The 14,553-nt window shown below is 39.2% G+C and overlaps 1 protein-coding gene across 3 annotated transcripts in view; it reads left to right on the top strand.

Annotated features, from left to right (window-relative positions):
* The window catches only part of acadl (acyl-CoA dehydrogenase long chain), a 68,733-nt gene that overhangs the window by 14,601 nt on the left and 39,579 nt on the right, over positions 1 to 14,553 (top strand). For all 3 annotated transcript variants that reach the window (XM_076297163.1, XM_076297164.1, XM_076297165.1), the window contains one exon: positions 12,763 to 12,945. In XM_076297163.1, coding sequence (XP_076153278.1) covers positions 12,763 to 12,945 — 183 coding nt within the window. The remainder of the gene's footprint in view (positions 1 to 12,762; positions 12,946 to 14,553) is intronic.

Consider the following 14,553-nt stretch of genomic DNA (forward strand, 5'->3'; position numbering starts at 1 on the left):
CTAGTGAAGGGGCTGTCATGCCCGCTCTTGCCATTCAGGCAGTGGCTCCAGTAAATTTGCTTGATGTCACCAGCTGTAGCACATTGAAAGCCTGCAGCAAAGGAAACTGCAGCTGCCATGCTGCAAGTCTCAGTTGCACTGACTATTGCAAGTGTGAAGGGGGTGAGGTCCACTGCTGCAATAAAGATCAAGAAGATGATGAGACTGAAGGGAATGAGGAAAGAAATGATGAAGATGGTTAAGGCTATTGAGTGGGATTGTGTGGTTGTTGTTAAATATGTGTGTGTGTGTGTGTGTGTGTGTGCGCGCGTGTGTGCATACTGTATATAGTTATATAGTTTACAGTGTGTGTGTGTGTGTGTGTGTGTGCGTGCGCGCGTGCGTTGCATGTTGTATATAGTTCTTGTATATAGTTCTTGTGCATTTGTGTATGTGTGCATGCTGGATATAGTTATTTTGCATATTGTATAGTTCTTGTGGGTTTGTGTGTGCATGCTGTTATATAGTTATTACCTCCGCCAAGGAGGTTATGTTTTCATCGGGGTTTGTTTGTCTGTTTGTTTGTTTGTTTGTTTGTCTGTGTGTCTGTTCATCTGTTTGTCCGTAAGATAACTCAAAAAGTTTGGGAGTGATCCGGATCACCGTCTGGATCCAGGAGGCGGTTATGTTTTCGCTTGGCGGAGGTCTGCACTCTCGGAGTGCTTTTAGTTTTGCATGGCACACTTAATTTCTTAATCTGTCTGTCCATAGGTCAACACTGCCTCCTTACCAAGTTTCTTAAAGGTTTTCACCAACTCACCCAACCAAGTACACGTGTTTACCGTGGAAAAACAATTTTGAGCCTGGCTTTATCACACTATCTGCTTTTGTGTGTATGCAAATTAGAGCATTTTTAATGAGATAGGGCCTCATTTGCATATGTAAACATTAAAATATAAAAAACATGCAATACATTTTTTTCTCATCTTAACATAAGTAATCAACTCAGAAAGTGTCATGGTGATATCTATTATTTAATTTTTTTACCCTATTCACCTGTACTGCCTCGCCTTAATTGCCTATTTATGCTAATTATGCAAATTGCCCAAAGTGCAACTTTAGGCAACCAAGTTGAATTCCACCCACTAGGCCTATAGATGACATTTCTGCAATAAAACTTTAGGGTACTCAACATTTCTGGGTTCATGAAATCACGACTAGACTACTGAGCAAACAAGGCATACAGGTTTATCATGTAGGGCAATTGCTCTTTCTTACATTAAATAACTTTAATTTATCCTCTCTACTTGTCCCTGTAGTCATGGCCTCCTCATCACTAATTTCGGGCTCATCATTTTCACTGGTCGACTGGTTGATCTGCTGCTCAGTCTCTCCTGGCCTCTTTCTACCATCCATCCTTCCTGACGCTTGTGTCTACTGTAGGGCTGGCTCGACTATCCATATCTGAGAAAACTTTTTGGAAAAAACGGGCTATATGGACCCAACCAACTCTTTTTGGGAGGGGAGAACTCCCTCGCGTAGGCTACAACCCATGCAGAGGCATTGCATTGGTGTCATGCACAGAATGCGGAACGTGTCCTACTTTAAGAAAAGATAGACTAACGTGACAAATGTCAATATTTTTTTCCTCGACCGGTGTTCCAGTTTAGATGGTGAACAGTTTAACTGGTGATATTTGCATAAAATCAGTGAATATTCAACAAGACCCTGCCTACTTCTTAATCTGCTCTGCCTCCGATAGTGCAGGTTTATATTTGGCTACATTTTCACGAAGTGTTTTCAAGTGAGACAATATAACGGACATCGCTGAAAACATCACCAGTGTATGTCTAATACATGTCCGTTTAAGCATTATCCACAAATATGACACATACTGAATGAATGGAAAAAATTAAAACTAGCGATCTAGCTGGGATTCGAACCACGCATGGACAAGAAAGTTGATTAGCTTCTACATCATCTATACCACTACACTACGAGCCGCTGAAATTGATGCCAGATTTCTATGTATATATTGAACTGTTAGTCAAAGTTAACACAGGTTAACATAAGTGAGAAATATACGCCCATGTTAACTGGTGCCATCACAATTTAACATGGGCATATGCAAGCCTCAAAACAACAAAATAGGTTCATCTTTGCCTCACATACCAAAACCTAACTGATGTACAACAAACTGGCATGTCCCACTAACACTTTATTCCGTTTTGGAGGTTAATAATATGATACACGTCAGTCATGTGCAAAAATTATCATAACTTAGTGTCATGTCTTGGTGAAGTTATGCAGTGAGCTGTCTAATGATTTGAAGTGAACACATGAAACTTATTTTCACCGAGTTAAATATTATTTAATTTGTTGGTCCTAATCTGACGACACAAAATGGTTATCATGGTAGCATATATTACAAAACTTTGATGTAGCTGGAGAGTTTGATGACAGATGTTGCTGTTTCAGATTCCCACGTAGCCTAAATTAGAAAATAGTTTAGCCTACTTACTGCTCGTTCAGCAGCCTGTTGCAAAACATTCACTTAGCCTAGATGTTTGCTATAATGAATATCTGGATCGATTGACAAATAAGCTGTCACAAGACAACATAGACCTACATTCATTTAATAGGAACACCATGCTATTGCATAAATACAAAATAACCAGGGGTGCAATTGGTTAGCAGGGTGGACTATTACTGCTAGCTTGCTATTTTAGTCAGCAGTTCGAGGCCCAAGTGATCTTCATAATTTTTGCGCATTATAATCACGATGTGTGTTTCTGCACAAAAAACGAGCAACGTCTGATGGGGTCATTTGTTACTGTTTGTGATGCAAAATTACTGAGGCAAAATGAATCTGCATTATTCAAGGCATGCATTCGCTGTGTTTGCTCATGTTATAGGCTATCACCAGTTAACCTAGACATCAGGATAGCTAGTAAGCTAGTAGGCTAGTCTAATATACTAATGATAAGTGTTGCTCTCTGTGGCGTAGTTGTGATAGTGCTTACTGCTTGGAACATTTTGCCTCAGTGAGACTCATGTTCGAAACCCAACAAAACCTTCGCTGATTTACTTTGACACATTTCCTGTTTGCACAACATTTTGTGTGGATGCTTAAGCAGACATGCATTATACATAGCGATTCCCGCATGTTTTCGGCAAGATCTTGCTTCATATTTTGTCACGCACATAGGCTTGTGAAAAGTGAATCTCCAGCACTGGAAGGGCGGAGGCAGAGCAAAGCGTTGTTAACAAGTAGGCAGGGTCTTGTTGAATATTCTCGGATTTTATGCAAATATCACAAGTTAACCTGCTCACCATCTAAACTGGAACACCGGCCCAAAAGTGAAGCGGCCCACCGGGAATTCTCCCGATTCTCCCGATTACCTAATCCGGGCCTGATTCAGTCTTACTCTTCTTGGACTGAAGACAAGTCCTGCGATGCTAAATAGCCTTTCTCAGGCCGCTGAGGCAGGTAGCGGAGTGTTTAGCTTCACAGAAGCTGCCAATGTACAGAAACCTTTCTTGCAAATACGGCCACGGGTGTATGACGTTCTCTTCACCACTACCCTGTTCACCGAGTTCACCACTATCGTCGGGGTGGTCGTCTATGATAACGGGAGGTCCTCCAGTAGGTGCTAGTGCTTCCATGGCGGTTTCAGTTGTGCGTCCTCCTTTAGCAACAAACAAGCGCTGAAATAGAGCGCGCAGTGCGTAATGAAATCTAAGAGCAGTGATTCGCAAAACCTCCCTTATTGCAGTCGCACACATTTCTTCTAATTTTTTGTTTTAGTAACGAGTAACGAAGATGTTTAGTGGAAATATAACGGAGTAAAAGTATACATTTTATCTAGAAAATGTAGTGGAGTAAAAGTGAAAGTTGACATAAATTTAAATAGCGAAGTAAAGTACAGATACGTGAAATTTCTACTTAAGTACAGTAACGAAGTATTTGTACTCCGTTACATTACAACACTGGTTTTATATTTGTGAACCTGCCATCAGATGATGTTTTCACTGGAAACATACTGTGGTAAGGGCTTTCACTGAAAGCATCGACTACTTTATAATGGCATGTGCACAATAGTGTAAAATTTTTCAACATGATTATAACCGAAAGATTTTTTTTTTTAATTTTAAGCCCTGAGTAGTTCATAACCTGGTAGCATAATTTCCAGTGATTGATATCCCCCAGAATAAAAACTGGGGCGCCCGTTGTGTGCCGTAGTTGATCATGAATGCAGTCAGTTACGTTAGGCGCAGCCTATTGTAACTCTCTGTATTTAGGTCTGAACCAATCTACTCTTGCTAGAATTCAATTAGTCCTAAGTGCAGCAGCTAGGCTTCTTACTGGAACAAAGAAGCATATGCACATAAGTCCTGTGCTGGCCCAACTCCACTGGTTACCTGTCAAATAAAGAATTCATTTTAAAGTTTTATTTTTTGTTTTCAAAGCCCTAAATTGAATGGCACCACAGTATATCAGTGACCTTTTAAGTCCCTACTGTCCTTCTAGGCCACTGAGGTCTTCCTCACAACATCTTCTATCAGTCCCAAATGTAACCCTAAAATCTAAAGGTGATCTAAAGGGGCTTTTTCTGTTGCTGCCCCTAGACTCTGGAATAATCTCCCTATAGGAATTAAGTCCTGTCCCACCATCAGTAGTTTTAAATCAAACTACTTAAATCAAAGACCCATCTATTTTCTTTGGCATATAATGTCCATTAATTTCTCCCCTTGTTTGTTTGTTTCAGCATTATATTAACTGGCATCTTTAACTTTACTGTACATCTTTCTCTAGGCCTATAGTAGTTTCAGTAACTATATCTTTTTTTTGTCATTAAAAAAGTTGGCTAGTAGAAATTCTGATTGGCTAGTAACTTTAGAAAGTTACCAGCCACATTGGCTGGTGATAAAAAAAGTTAATTTAGAACCCTGCATATCCAACTAAAAATACAAAACAATTTTCACAATACATATAAGTATATACTCATTTGATCCTGTGAGGGAAATTTGGTCTCTGCATTTATCCCAATCCGTGAATAAGTGAAACACACTCAGCACACAGTGAACACACAGTGAGGTGAAGCACATACTAATCCCGACACAGTGAGCTGCCTGCTACAGCTGTGTGCGGGGAGCAGTGAGGGATTGGGTGCCTTGCTCAGGGGCACTTCAGCCATTCCTACTGGTCGGGGTTCGAAGCGGCAACCCTCCGGCAACAAGTCCGAAGCCCTCACCAGTAGGCAACGGCTGCCCCCAATTTTTACATTTAAACATACTGCCATGGAACATATTTTCATATGCATTTATGGGAGGGTGAGGGAAAAGTGGGAGTATCACGCAAACAGAGGGGAGGAGAAGTGCTAATAACAATTGATTAGGTACTCAGCCATATTTATGAAAACATTACGGTGAAAAAATTGCCTGTTAAGTGTAATCCAAATTCCGGTTAAATGCGTCAATTATAGAAACTTATAAACTTATATATTCATATATATTCAGGCAGCTGAATCAGTATCAAGAGCATCAGTGTTCTTTATTGTAGGCTACCATGTCAAAAACAACTTTAATGTTTGTTTGCCTTTCTAATATCTTATGTTCACTTTAACAACATCCACTTCCCAATCTGCTAGAATAGGGTATTTTAAGTCATAGCCGTAGTCTACATGCAGTAAGTAGTGAGTACTTTTTTAAGTGGAGTAGAACTACTAGGCCTACCCTGTATGTCGCTACTTGTTGACGTCTCATTATCATCTATGATTGCTAAACTTTGATTCTTTTTAATGTCACAATCGGTTAACTCCATTCAACTGCGCTTGTGGTTCAGCTGTGGGCACGCAATTAGAGGCGGCAGAGACGGGCAGTGATGAGCGCTGTTTACGTAATGAAGTGAAATCTTAGTTTAAAGGGGAACTTGGCAACTATTTCAACATAATAAACCCGTTTACACTGCAAAAAACTGCTTATCTAACAAAATCTAACCAAGTGTTATTAATCTTATATCAAGATAAGAAAAACTAGTTGGTATTGTTTTCAGTATAAAGAGACTTACCTAGCGCTTTCTTGTGAAATCATTTGACTTAATTTAAAAAATAATTCACTTATTTTAAGACATATTTTCTTGAAAACAAGCAAATTTGTCTGCCAGTGCGTTAAGGAAATTTGTCCTAAAAACAAGCAAATTTGTCTGCCAGTGCGTTGAGCAAATTTGTCTTGATAAGACTCCTTAAAATAAGTTAGTCTTCTTAAATTAAGTCAAAATGATCTTTTGAGAGGGCTCTAGGTAAGTCTTTTCATACTAAAAACTAGATTTTAGATTTAAAATTAGATTTTTTAATCTTAATATAAGATCAATAACACTTGGTTAGAATTCATTTTTTGCAGTGTAGAAATCATTTGGATGGTTAAATGACCTGTTCTGGTGAAAATGGTGACTTTTCCCGCTGCCCCTAGCGTCCCCAGGCGGAAAACCAACCTTGCAACATTGAGACTACCGTCCCGTAAAGAGAAGTGAGAAACAAGAAACTCGTTTTAAATCGTGTTTCTTACCTTGTAACATCCACATTGTCTGCCGAACTTATGCTAACCATTTTGCTAGCTTGTAAACAAATCCAAGTGCTTTATCGTTACCTTTTTCCAGTTTGAAATAGCATAATGCACAATTTCTCCAGCAGAGGGGGAAATCCTGCCAAGTTTCCCTTTAATTCCATGAAATATGGCAAAGCACATTGTTCGCTTTCTGTGCATAGAAAAACTCTGTATTAGCGCTTTCTTTGTACATCCAACCCTAAGTGTTGAACTTTGCTAGCTTCTTCAAACTTAGCTAACTCTACTGGGTGATGCTTAAAGTGTGGTGTGGGAGTGCATTTGACCGGCATTGGTCAAATGGCCGATCATGTGTAAATCAGCCAATTCGGGTCACCAGCCGATCAATCGGTTCATCTCTACATTTTTCCAAATAGTAACATATTTCACTGACAATTTTTAAACATAACTAGTTTAAAACCTTAAAACTAGTAGTCCAATATGAACTAAATAAATTAGATATAGGCCGCACTGGCAACTGTCAGTTTAATGGGACATGTGTCTGTGTCTGTCTCTGACTACAGAGTCTGTTAACAGGAGTGGGGATTGTGAACAGTGCAGCATGGAGGTTATTCTTGATGTAGGTCAGAGATGAGAGCCAAGAGGTGGGGAATTAAATCAACACATTAATAGCACTCTCCAGTTACATGCCCTTTGAAAAAAAAGTTCAACAATGTTCTGTCCAAGAAATAGCCTTAATTGCTGAAATGGCCTTAAATTAAACAAACAAACAAACATGCCCTTTTTTGTGGAGCTAAATTATCCTATCGAAATACCCTACCTAGGCCCTAATACACAGGCGTGTTCTATAAGTCATAGTCTTGACCATAATTGGGGGTCAAGCAGCGAAGCCCCATTGTGTTTTTATGTTTTCTTTCCTCCGTCATTGAAGTCTATGGCAGCCTATAGAACAGTCTAGTAAAAAGTTGTGAAATTTGGCACACTGACTGGGGACAGTGTCATAATTCATTCCAGTTTCATGTCGGCACCAACTGGTCAAAGTTGGACATGCGTTCAGGCACGTTGCTTTTGACCGGTTTGCACGATTTTCAACAATGAGGTATCCTTGTTCTATGATTATTCAATTTCTGCCATGATGGATTTTCCACCATATTTTTTCCTATCGTCACAAAACTTGACACATTGTTTCCTGGACCCATTTTCAAAAGCGCTTACCCATGACCGTCAATCGAAATTGGTGACAAAGCAACCAAACAGGAAGTGAGCTCATATCTCAACAACCCTTTCATTAATCAAACTTATTACATGGACCTCAGCCCCCATAAGGAGGACGCTCAAGAAATTTGGTAACATTTTACCTCTAGGGGGCGCTGCAATTAGCAAAATTACGTTTTGGCTTGTAACTGTTGGATGTTTTTGAAATTAAAACGTACTAGGGGGTGTCTGTTACTGTGTATACTGTGGGAAGTCCTAAGGCTGAAACATGCCAATTTGTGACGTCAACGTAATTGATCTGGCCGCCATATTGGAGTTTATCAAAAACACTGAAACATTTTCACAGGTCACAAATTTCATCTCCACCAAAATAGGCACAGACCATCTTCCGACCATGCCTTATGAGTGCATTACTTTCTGAAACAATTGTCAAAAGTTTTCGCCTGTAACAGCCATTCGAAATTGATAGTGAAGTTATATCTCAGCAACTCTTTCATGTATCAAAGCTAAACTTGGTACATTGACTAAGGACCCAATTAGGAGGAAGCTCAATACATTTGGTGACCTATGACATATAGCGGGCGCTGCACTTAGTAAAAATGCATTTTGGCTTGAAACTGTTAATGTGTTTGGAATTAAAACTTAGAAGTGGTGTCTGTTAATACTATGGAAGGTCTTAAGGCCGACAAATGCCAACTTATGATGTCACTGTAATCAATCTAGCTGCCATCTTGGATTTTTTTTGGAAACATGTAAACATTTTCACAGGTAAGACATTTTATCCGATCTTTACCAAAATTGGCACAGACCATCTTCAGACTATGCTTTATCAGTGCATTACTTTCTGGAGCCATTGACATAATCATTTGCCTGTCACACCCAATCAAACACCCAACCAAACAGGAAGTGACCTTATATCTCAGTCAATCTTGGGCTGTTTGGCATGAAATGAAATTATTATGCAAATTGGATTAATTTTGCGAGTGAGATATCGCTCTGGCGTCCCCTCTGCGACGTGTTCGCCCCCCAAAAATGCACAGAGGGAGTTATGACAAAACCGTGAAAGTTAACTAACTAGATCCTAATAGAAAGCTGTTAGCTTTCCTAAGCTATATAATAAAATAACGTCCCTACCAAGGCAGGCTACTTGCTGTAGGGTTTAATATTTTTTTTTTTTGCTTCCTAAGCCCAAGTAATGTATCCATAGCCTACCATTCAAATGTGTTTCGAAAACGACTGTGCAGGTTTGCATGAACATCAATAGAGGATGAATAGCCTACAGTAGGTACCGTAAATCCTCAAATTATGGCCGGGATTCAGGGACGTGGGAAGTATTTTCTGAGAGGGGGTGCGGATGATGTGAGGGGGGGTCCGGGGGTTTCACCCCCTGAAAAAAAAAACATTTTGACTGCTAAAAATACCATTTTAACGCAGTTTTCTGAGGGAGAAATACCAACAGAGAAAGCAGTGCCCGTCATCTGTCTGAACATTGCCTACCTGCAATAGCCTCCTGAGACCCGGGGTATAAATTTGAATGCATTTTTTATTTCTCTCAGTTATTTTGGTTTATTAGGGCTTCATGAGTATACAAAATAAATTTCACCTGTGTACATCAAGTAGTTTTTGAGAAAAGTGATGTCCTCATTTGAGGACATTGGGTCTATTTTACCATAAAACACAACTAAATCGCCATTGTGTAACAAAGTGTAACTCTGTTTATTTCATCAGAATAGAATAGAGTTAAGAGTAAAACAAAAGTATAAAGTGTGTGTGTGTGTTTGTTAGTGTGTGTGTGTGTGTGTGTTTGTGTGTGTGTGTGTGTGTGCGTGCGCGCGCGCGCATGCGTGCGTGTATACAAAGGTACATGTGAGAGAGTGCACCTATGTATTTCAATTGAATTTTTTTTTTTTTTTTTAAAGTAACAAAAACATAAACAATGAAATTAAACATTAAATTCAAGGATGTGCAAAATAATGCAAACTGTGTGTGTGTGTGTGTGTGTGTGTGTGTTGTGTGTGTGTGTGTGTGTGTGTGATAGTATGGCACCCTGGAGGTGTCATTGCAAGATATTTTGTGTGTATATCAAGATAATGTGCACTCATTTTACTAAAAATGTGTGTAATTTAGTTAAATGCAAGTACAATTTAGCTATGAGCCCACAATTTAGTAAAATGAGCACACTATTTATGAAACTGAGCACATCATTTGCTAAATTCAGTGCACATTCTAGTACAATGAGAGCATGATTTAGCAAAATTAGCTATTTTTGTCAAATGAGCTCACAGTTTAGTAAAATGAGTGAACTATTTACTAAAAAGAGTGGACAATTTAGTAAAATGAGCACACTATGTACTAGAATGAGTGCACAACTCAATAAAATGAGCGCATGATTTAGTAAAACGAGTGCATATTCATTGGAACATATAATTAAAAAAATTAATTTTAAGTTTAGTTGACAAAACTGTGTGAAAACAAAAACAATGTGTGTGCATGTGTGTATTGGAAACTGCTAAACTTTTAGAACTAGCACCATAGGTCTATTATGTGGAAGCAATCTGGAAGCACACATTTTAAGTCCCGATGTCCTCAAATGAGGACATAAAAGATAAAAGCTTCCTGATGTGTTACAATAAAAAATAAATGTGAAAAATGTATGCCATATCATACTAGAACTGTTAATAAGCATGAATAAACAAGTTTCAACCCCATAAATTACAATGGCACTTTACCATGGCGACAGTTGTCATGTGCCCGCTGATAAAACATTTAGGTTGATATCGACGCCATCTTGTTTTTTCCCAATACAGTGTAATGTGCTTTTATTACCACTAACTGGTGCAAAAAACTGTCATGATATGAGGGCAACAGAAATGTATTCAGAATATTGAAGTAGAAAGTCCTGCAAAGCCTAAATGTTATGTCCTCATACGAGGACGCAGGGTCTCAGGAGGATAAGCTTGACACTACCTCACATGGAGAAATGTCGCACGTTAACAATGACCACACCACTACCCCCTAATTGCATGTCTCTTTATTTGATAACACTAAATTAAGAAATATTTTCTAATCAGGAAAATGTTTAGTTTATTTTTATTTCGATCCGCGGTTCCATAGGCTACCATTCAATTGCCGCACATTATCTGCTGACTAGCAATCTCCTCGCTGAGGAGACCCTATAAGCCTGCAGATCATAGACAGAGAAAGCATGCTCTGGGAACAGAGCACAGTTGCCTGTCTAGTGTAACCATGGGTATGTCTACAAGGAAAATGTCTGCGTTTCGGGGGTGGTGCAATACTAGCCTACTTTGAAAAGTAGTATTGCTGTGGCAATACTGGTGACGGCAGCCATGTCCTGAAGTAGCCTAAAGCATGTAGGCTAATGATTTCTAAAAACCTACCAAACGAAGTCCATTCTGTGGCTATTAAAATTTGGGTACTATCGTGTTAACTGTAACCCACCCTCTGAAGCCTTTCGTGACACATAGAAAATACTTTTTAATGAACCTGACGTGTTCTTCATTCTCTGATTCTAAAAATGTAATTTTTGTCCTCCGTCTACTGACAGCCAGGGCGTATACATTTCTTCTATGGCTGCAAACGGGATTCACTCGCAGTTAACCAAATATTTCTTTATTAGGGCAGGGCAGGCATATTTCTGGCTATTCAATTATTTCTAAACCAGTCTGCTTAAGGTCTGCTAAAGTCTGTAGTGAAGTCTGTGTAGGGTTTTCCAGGCTCCATTTATTTTTATGAGACACCCTGCTCACAAGAGCCATCTGGTGGTTGTTTGGGTTGTTGCAGCGTCGTTAAAGAAATACAAATTAAAGTCGCGTGATCGCGCGTGAGGTCATGTGCGAATCATGCGTGAAGCCGGCCAATTTGAAGCAATGCCCACTGTACATTTCACGCGGCTGCGTGAATCACGAAAAGCGCAAATGAAGTGGCCACTTCTAAATGGGACCCACTGTATAATAAGCCGGATAGTGTATTGTCCGCTGGTAATTGTCAGCTCTGTTCGCCCTCTCAGGACTTATTTTCTGATAATTACCGGCGGACAATACATTATCCCTTTCATAAAAAAACACTAAAGGACTTACAGTAATCACACACAATACTATTTTACTGACTATAAAAATAATAATTATGAAGGAAGTTTAGAACCCAGAATTGACCTGCACACCACAAAAGTGCCCCAAATTCAACACAAATAACTTAGATACACTTGAAAATACACTTGGAGGAGGTCTGTGTCCTTTCTTTTCCAGATATTTTAGGATTTCGCTGTGGTATCGTTTCAGTATTGAGTACCAAGATATTTATGGCACGTATTGTATCGAAGTCATAATTTTGATATCGTGACAAAACTACTCGGCACCTGCCCACAGAGCCAAAACTGCTAATAACTGTTTTGCTTACCATGGTATTACTGTCCTTGATTGATCAGACAACTCATCTGACCTGAACCCCATAGAGGAAAATCAGACACTAAACCAGACCTAACGATACAAAAAGACCTTATTGCTGCTAACAGAGCAACCTGAGCTTCCATTACAGAGCAACCTGGGCTTCCACTCTAGCAGTGCCACAGGTTGATTGCCTCCATTCCGTGCCACAGTGATGCAGTACTTGTGTACAGTGTTTAAGTGAACTACTTTCGATTAGTCAGACTAGTTAATTTATTTGCAAAAGGTTGATATTTTGGTATTATAAGCCTAACCTTTTTATTCTAATATTGAGATACTGATTTTTGGTTTTCAGGAGCTGTAAGTAGTAATCATCAAGATTAAAACAAAAAATGGCTTGAAATATTTCACTTTATATCTAAGGAATGAAGAATATATGATAGATTCACATTTTGAAATACATTAATGGGGAAAAATGAACCTTTCAACTATATTCTAATTTTTGTGACTCACCTGTATGTACAGTACTAGGAAAATCTGAAGGCCTATTTCCTCACACAATACATGTCTCATATTGAAACATTCTGTTTTTTAATCCCAGATTGCAACATGTTGGAACACATGCTCAGCAAGGGAAAAATGTGGACTGCTATCGACTCGAAACCTCAAGTGCAAAGACCATGATGGATATTGGAACAAGGCAGATCCTTTCTGAAGAACATGACCTCTTCCGTAAAAGTGTACGCCGGTTCTTTCAAGAGGAGGTGATGCCACACCATACAGAGTGAGCAAACATTCACATTCATTTCAATACATTTATTCTATGTATGAAGTCATTTATGATTTAACTTTGTTCCAAATAGCCCAAGACCTAAATTACTCACTTTTTGCATGCATAGTGAATGAGATATAGCAATGAGTTGTATAGGGACACATCTCCGTTCTCTTCTTAGATATGCCCTTCCACAAATGTTGCTTTACTGTGTGAACTTATGCTCCTAAGACCCTGTGTCATTTAGGCTTTGCAGGACTTTCTACTTAATATTTTGAATACATTTCTGTTGCCCTCATATCATGACCGTTATTTGCAGGGTGCGATTTGTAGGGGGGGATGGTGAGGATTTCCCCCCCTCTGGTTTTCCTACCCCTACCTCTGCTAAATTATTTCTATCCCCGGTGGGGACAACATTTATCCCCCTCTGCCCCTCATATTGATTAATGCTACTTCATATAAGTAAAGCGCTGCAACGTGAGAACAGTCTAGTAGGCTAGCCTACATAATAATCTGACATCAGAAACGCACCGTCACCGTCAGCACTCATGCTGCTGACACAGTGGCTGCGTGATAACTTAATTTGGCCTTGATCGTGCAGGACATTTCAGAATGTCGAGTGTGTAATCCATCATAAATGGCTAGTTTCAATGGAAAAGTTAGCTGGACAAATGAAAGAAAACGAGAAGGATTCAGTGAAGCATAATAATGTTTTAGAACCTTCAAAATTAGAAAACTGATGCAACTGAGATGGAGGACAACTGCACGTAGAGTAGAACGTAGGCCTATTGTCCGAAGGAACTTACATTAAATGAGGAGATATTTGCTGAATGTCACAAAAAGTGTTACAGAAATTGCTTGGCATCGCTTATTCAATGGCTCTCTACCGAAACACCTGTAGTTTGCGGAGGACGAACGAGAAAGCACTCGTTTGATGAATCAGCCAGTAGGCTAGGCCTAGTAGACAAATAACTTTTAGAAATAATCTGTACTGCAAAAACGAATGTTGGTGGGTATTTAAACTATCTAGCGGGTGTTTTAACAGCTGCAAGAAATAGAAGCTTCATGGTCTTTATGTTCTGGTTCGTAAATTATTTTCATAAAACTTCAAGTTGCCCTATAACTTTACTCTCCAAACTCTTCACTGCACTGTAGGCAATTAACTGACAGTATGATAGGCTATTTATTTTCTGTAGGCTACAATAAACACATTTATTTTTTAAACTTTTGCAATATTACGCACTTGGCTACTGAACACAAATCAGCAGGAGAGAGAATGCACGTATCCTACGCAGCGTGTAGCGCAATGTGTAGGCTATTTGGTTACCAACTAACACTGTTAGCCAATTCACTAACTTAAGACTTCAGTGCCATCATATACAACGTTTTTTTACACAACAAATACAGAAAGGATGGAGGCAGCAAAAGTAGAGGAGTCATTTCAGATGGGGCAAGAACAAGGTGAATTTGTATGCTTGTCAAAACGTAGTCCTACCCTGCATTAGAGGAGCTGATCATCATATCAAGCACACTCGCTGTTTAAAGTCATACACCACGGTAAACTAAAACTAAAATGTTACAAAGGTGGCAAAAATAATATAGGGTATTATTAGCCATGAC

This window comes from Alosa pseudoharengus, unplaced genomic scaffold, assembly GCF_046254945.1.
Source record: "Alosa pseudoharengus isolate Yale_2024_CS ecotype anadromous, Long Island Sound unplaced genomic scaffold, YU_APseudo_1.1 YU_APseudo_1.1_scf_20, whole genome shotgun sequence".
NCBI classification, from domain to species: domain Eukaryota; kingdom Metazoa; phylum Chordata; class Actinopteri; order Clupeiformes; family Clupeidae; genus Alosa; species Alosa pseudoharengus.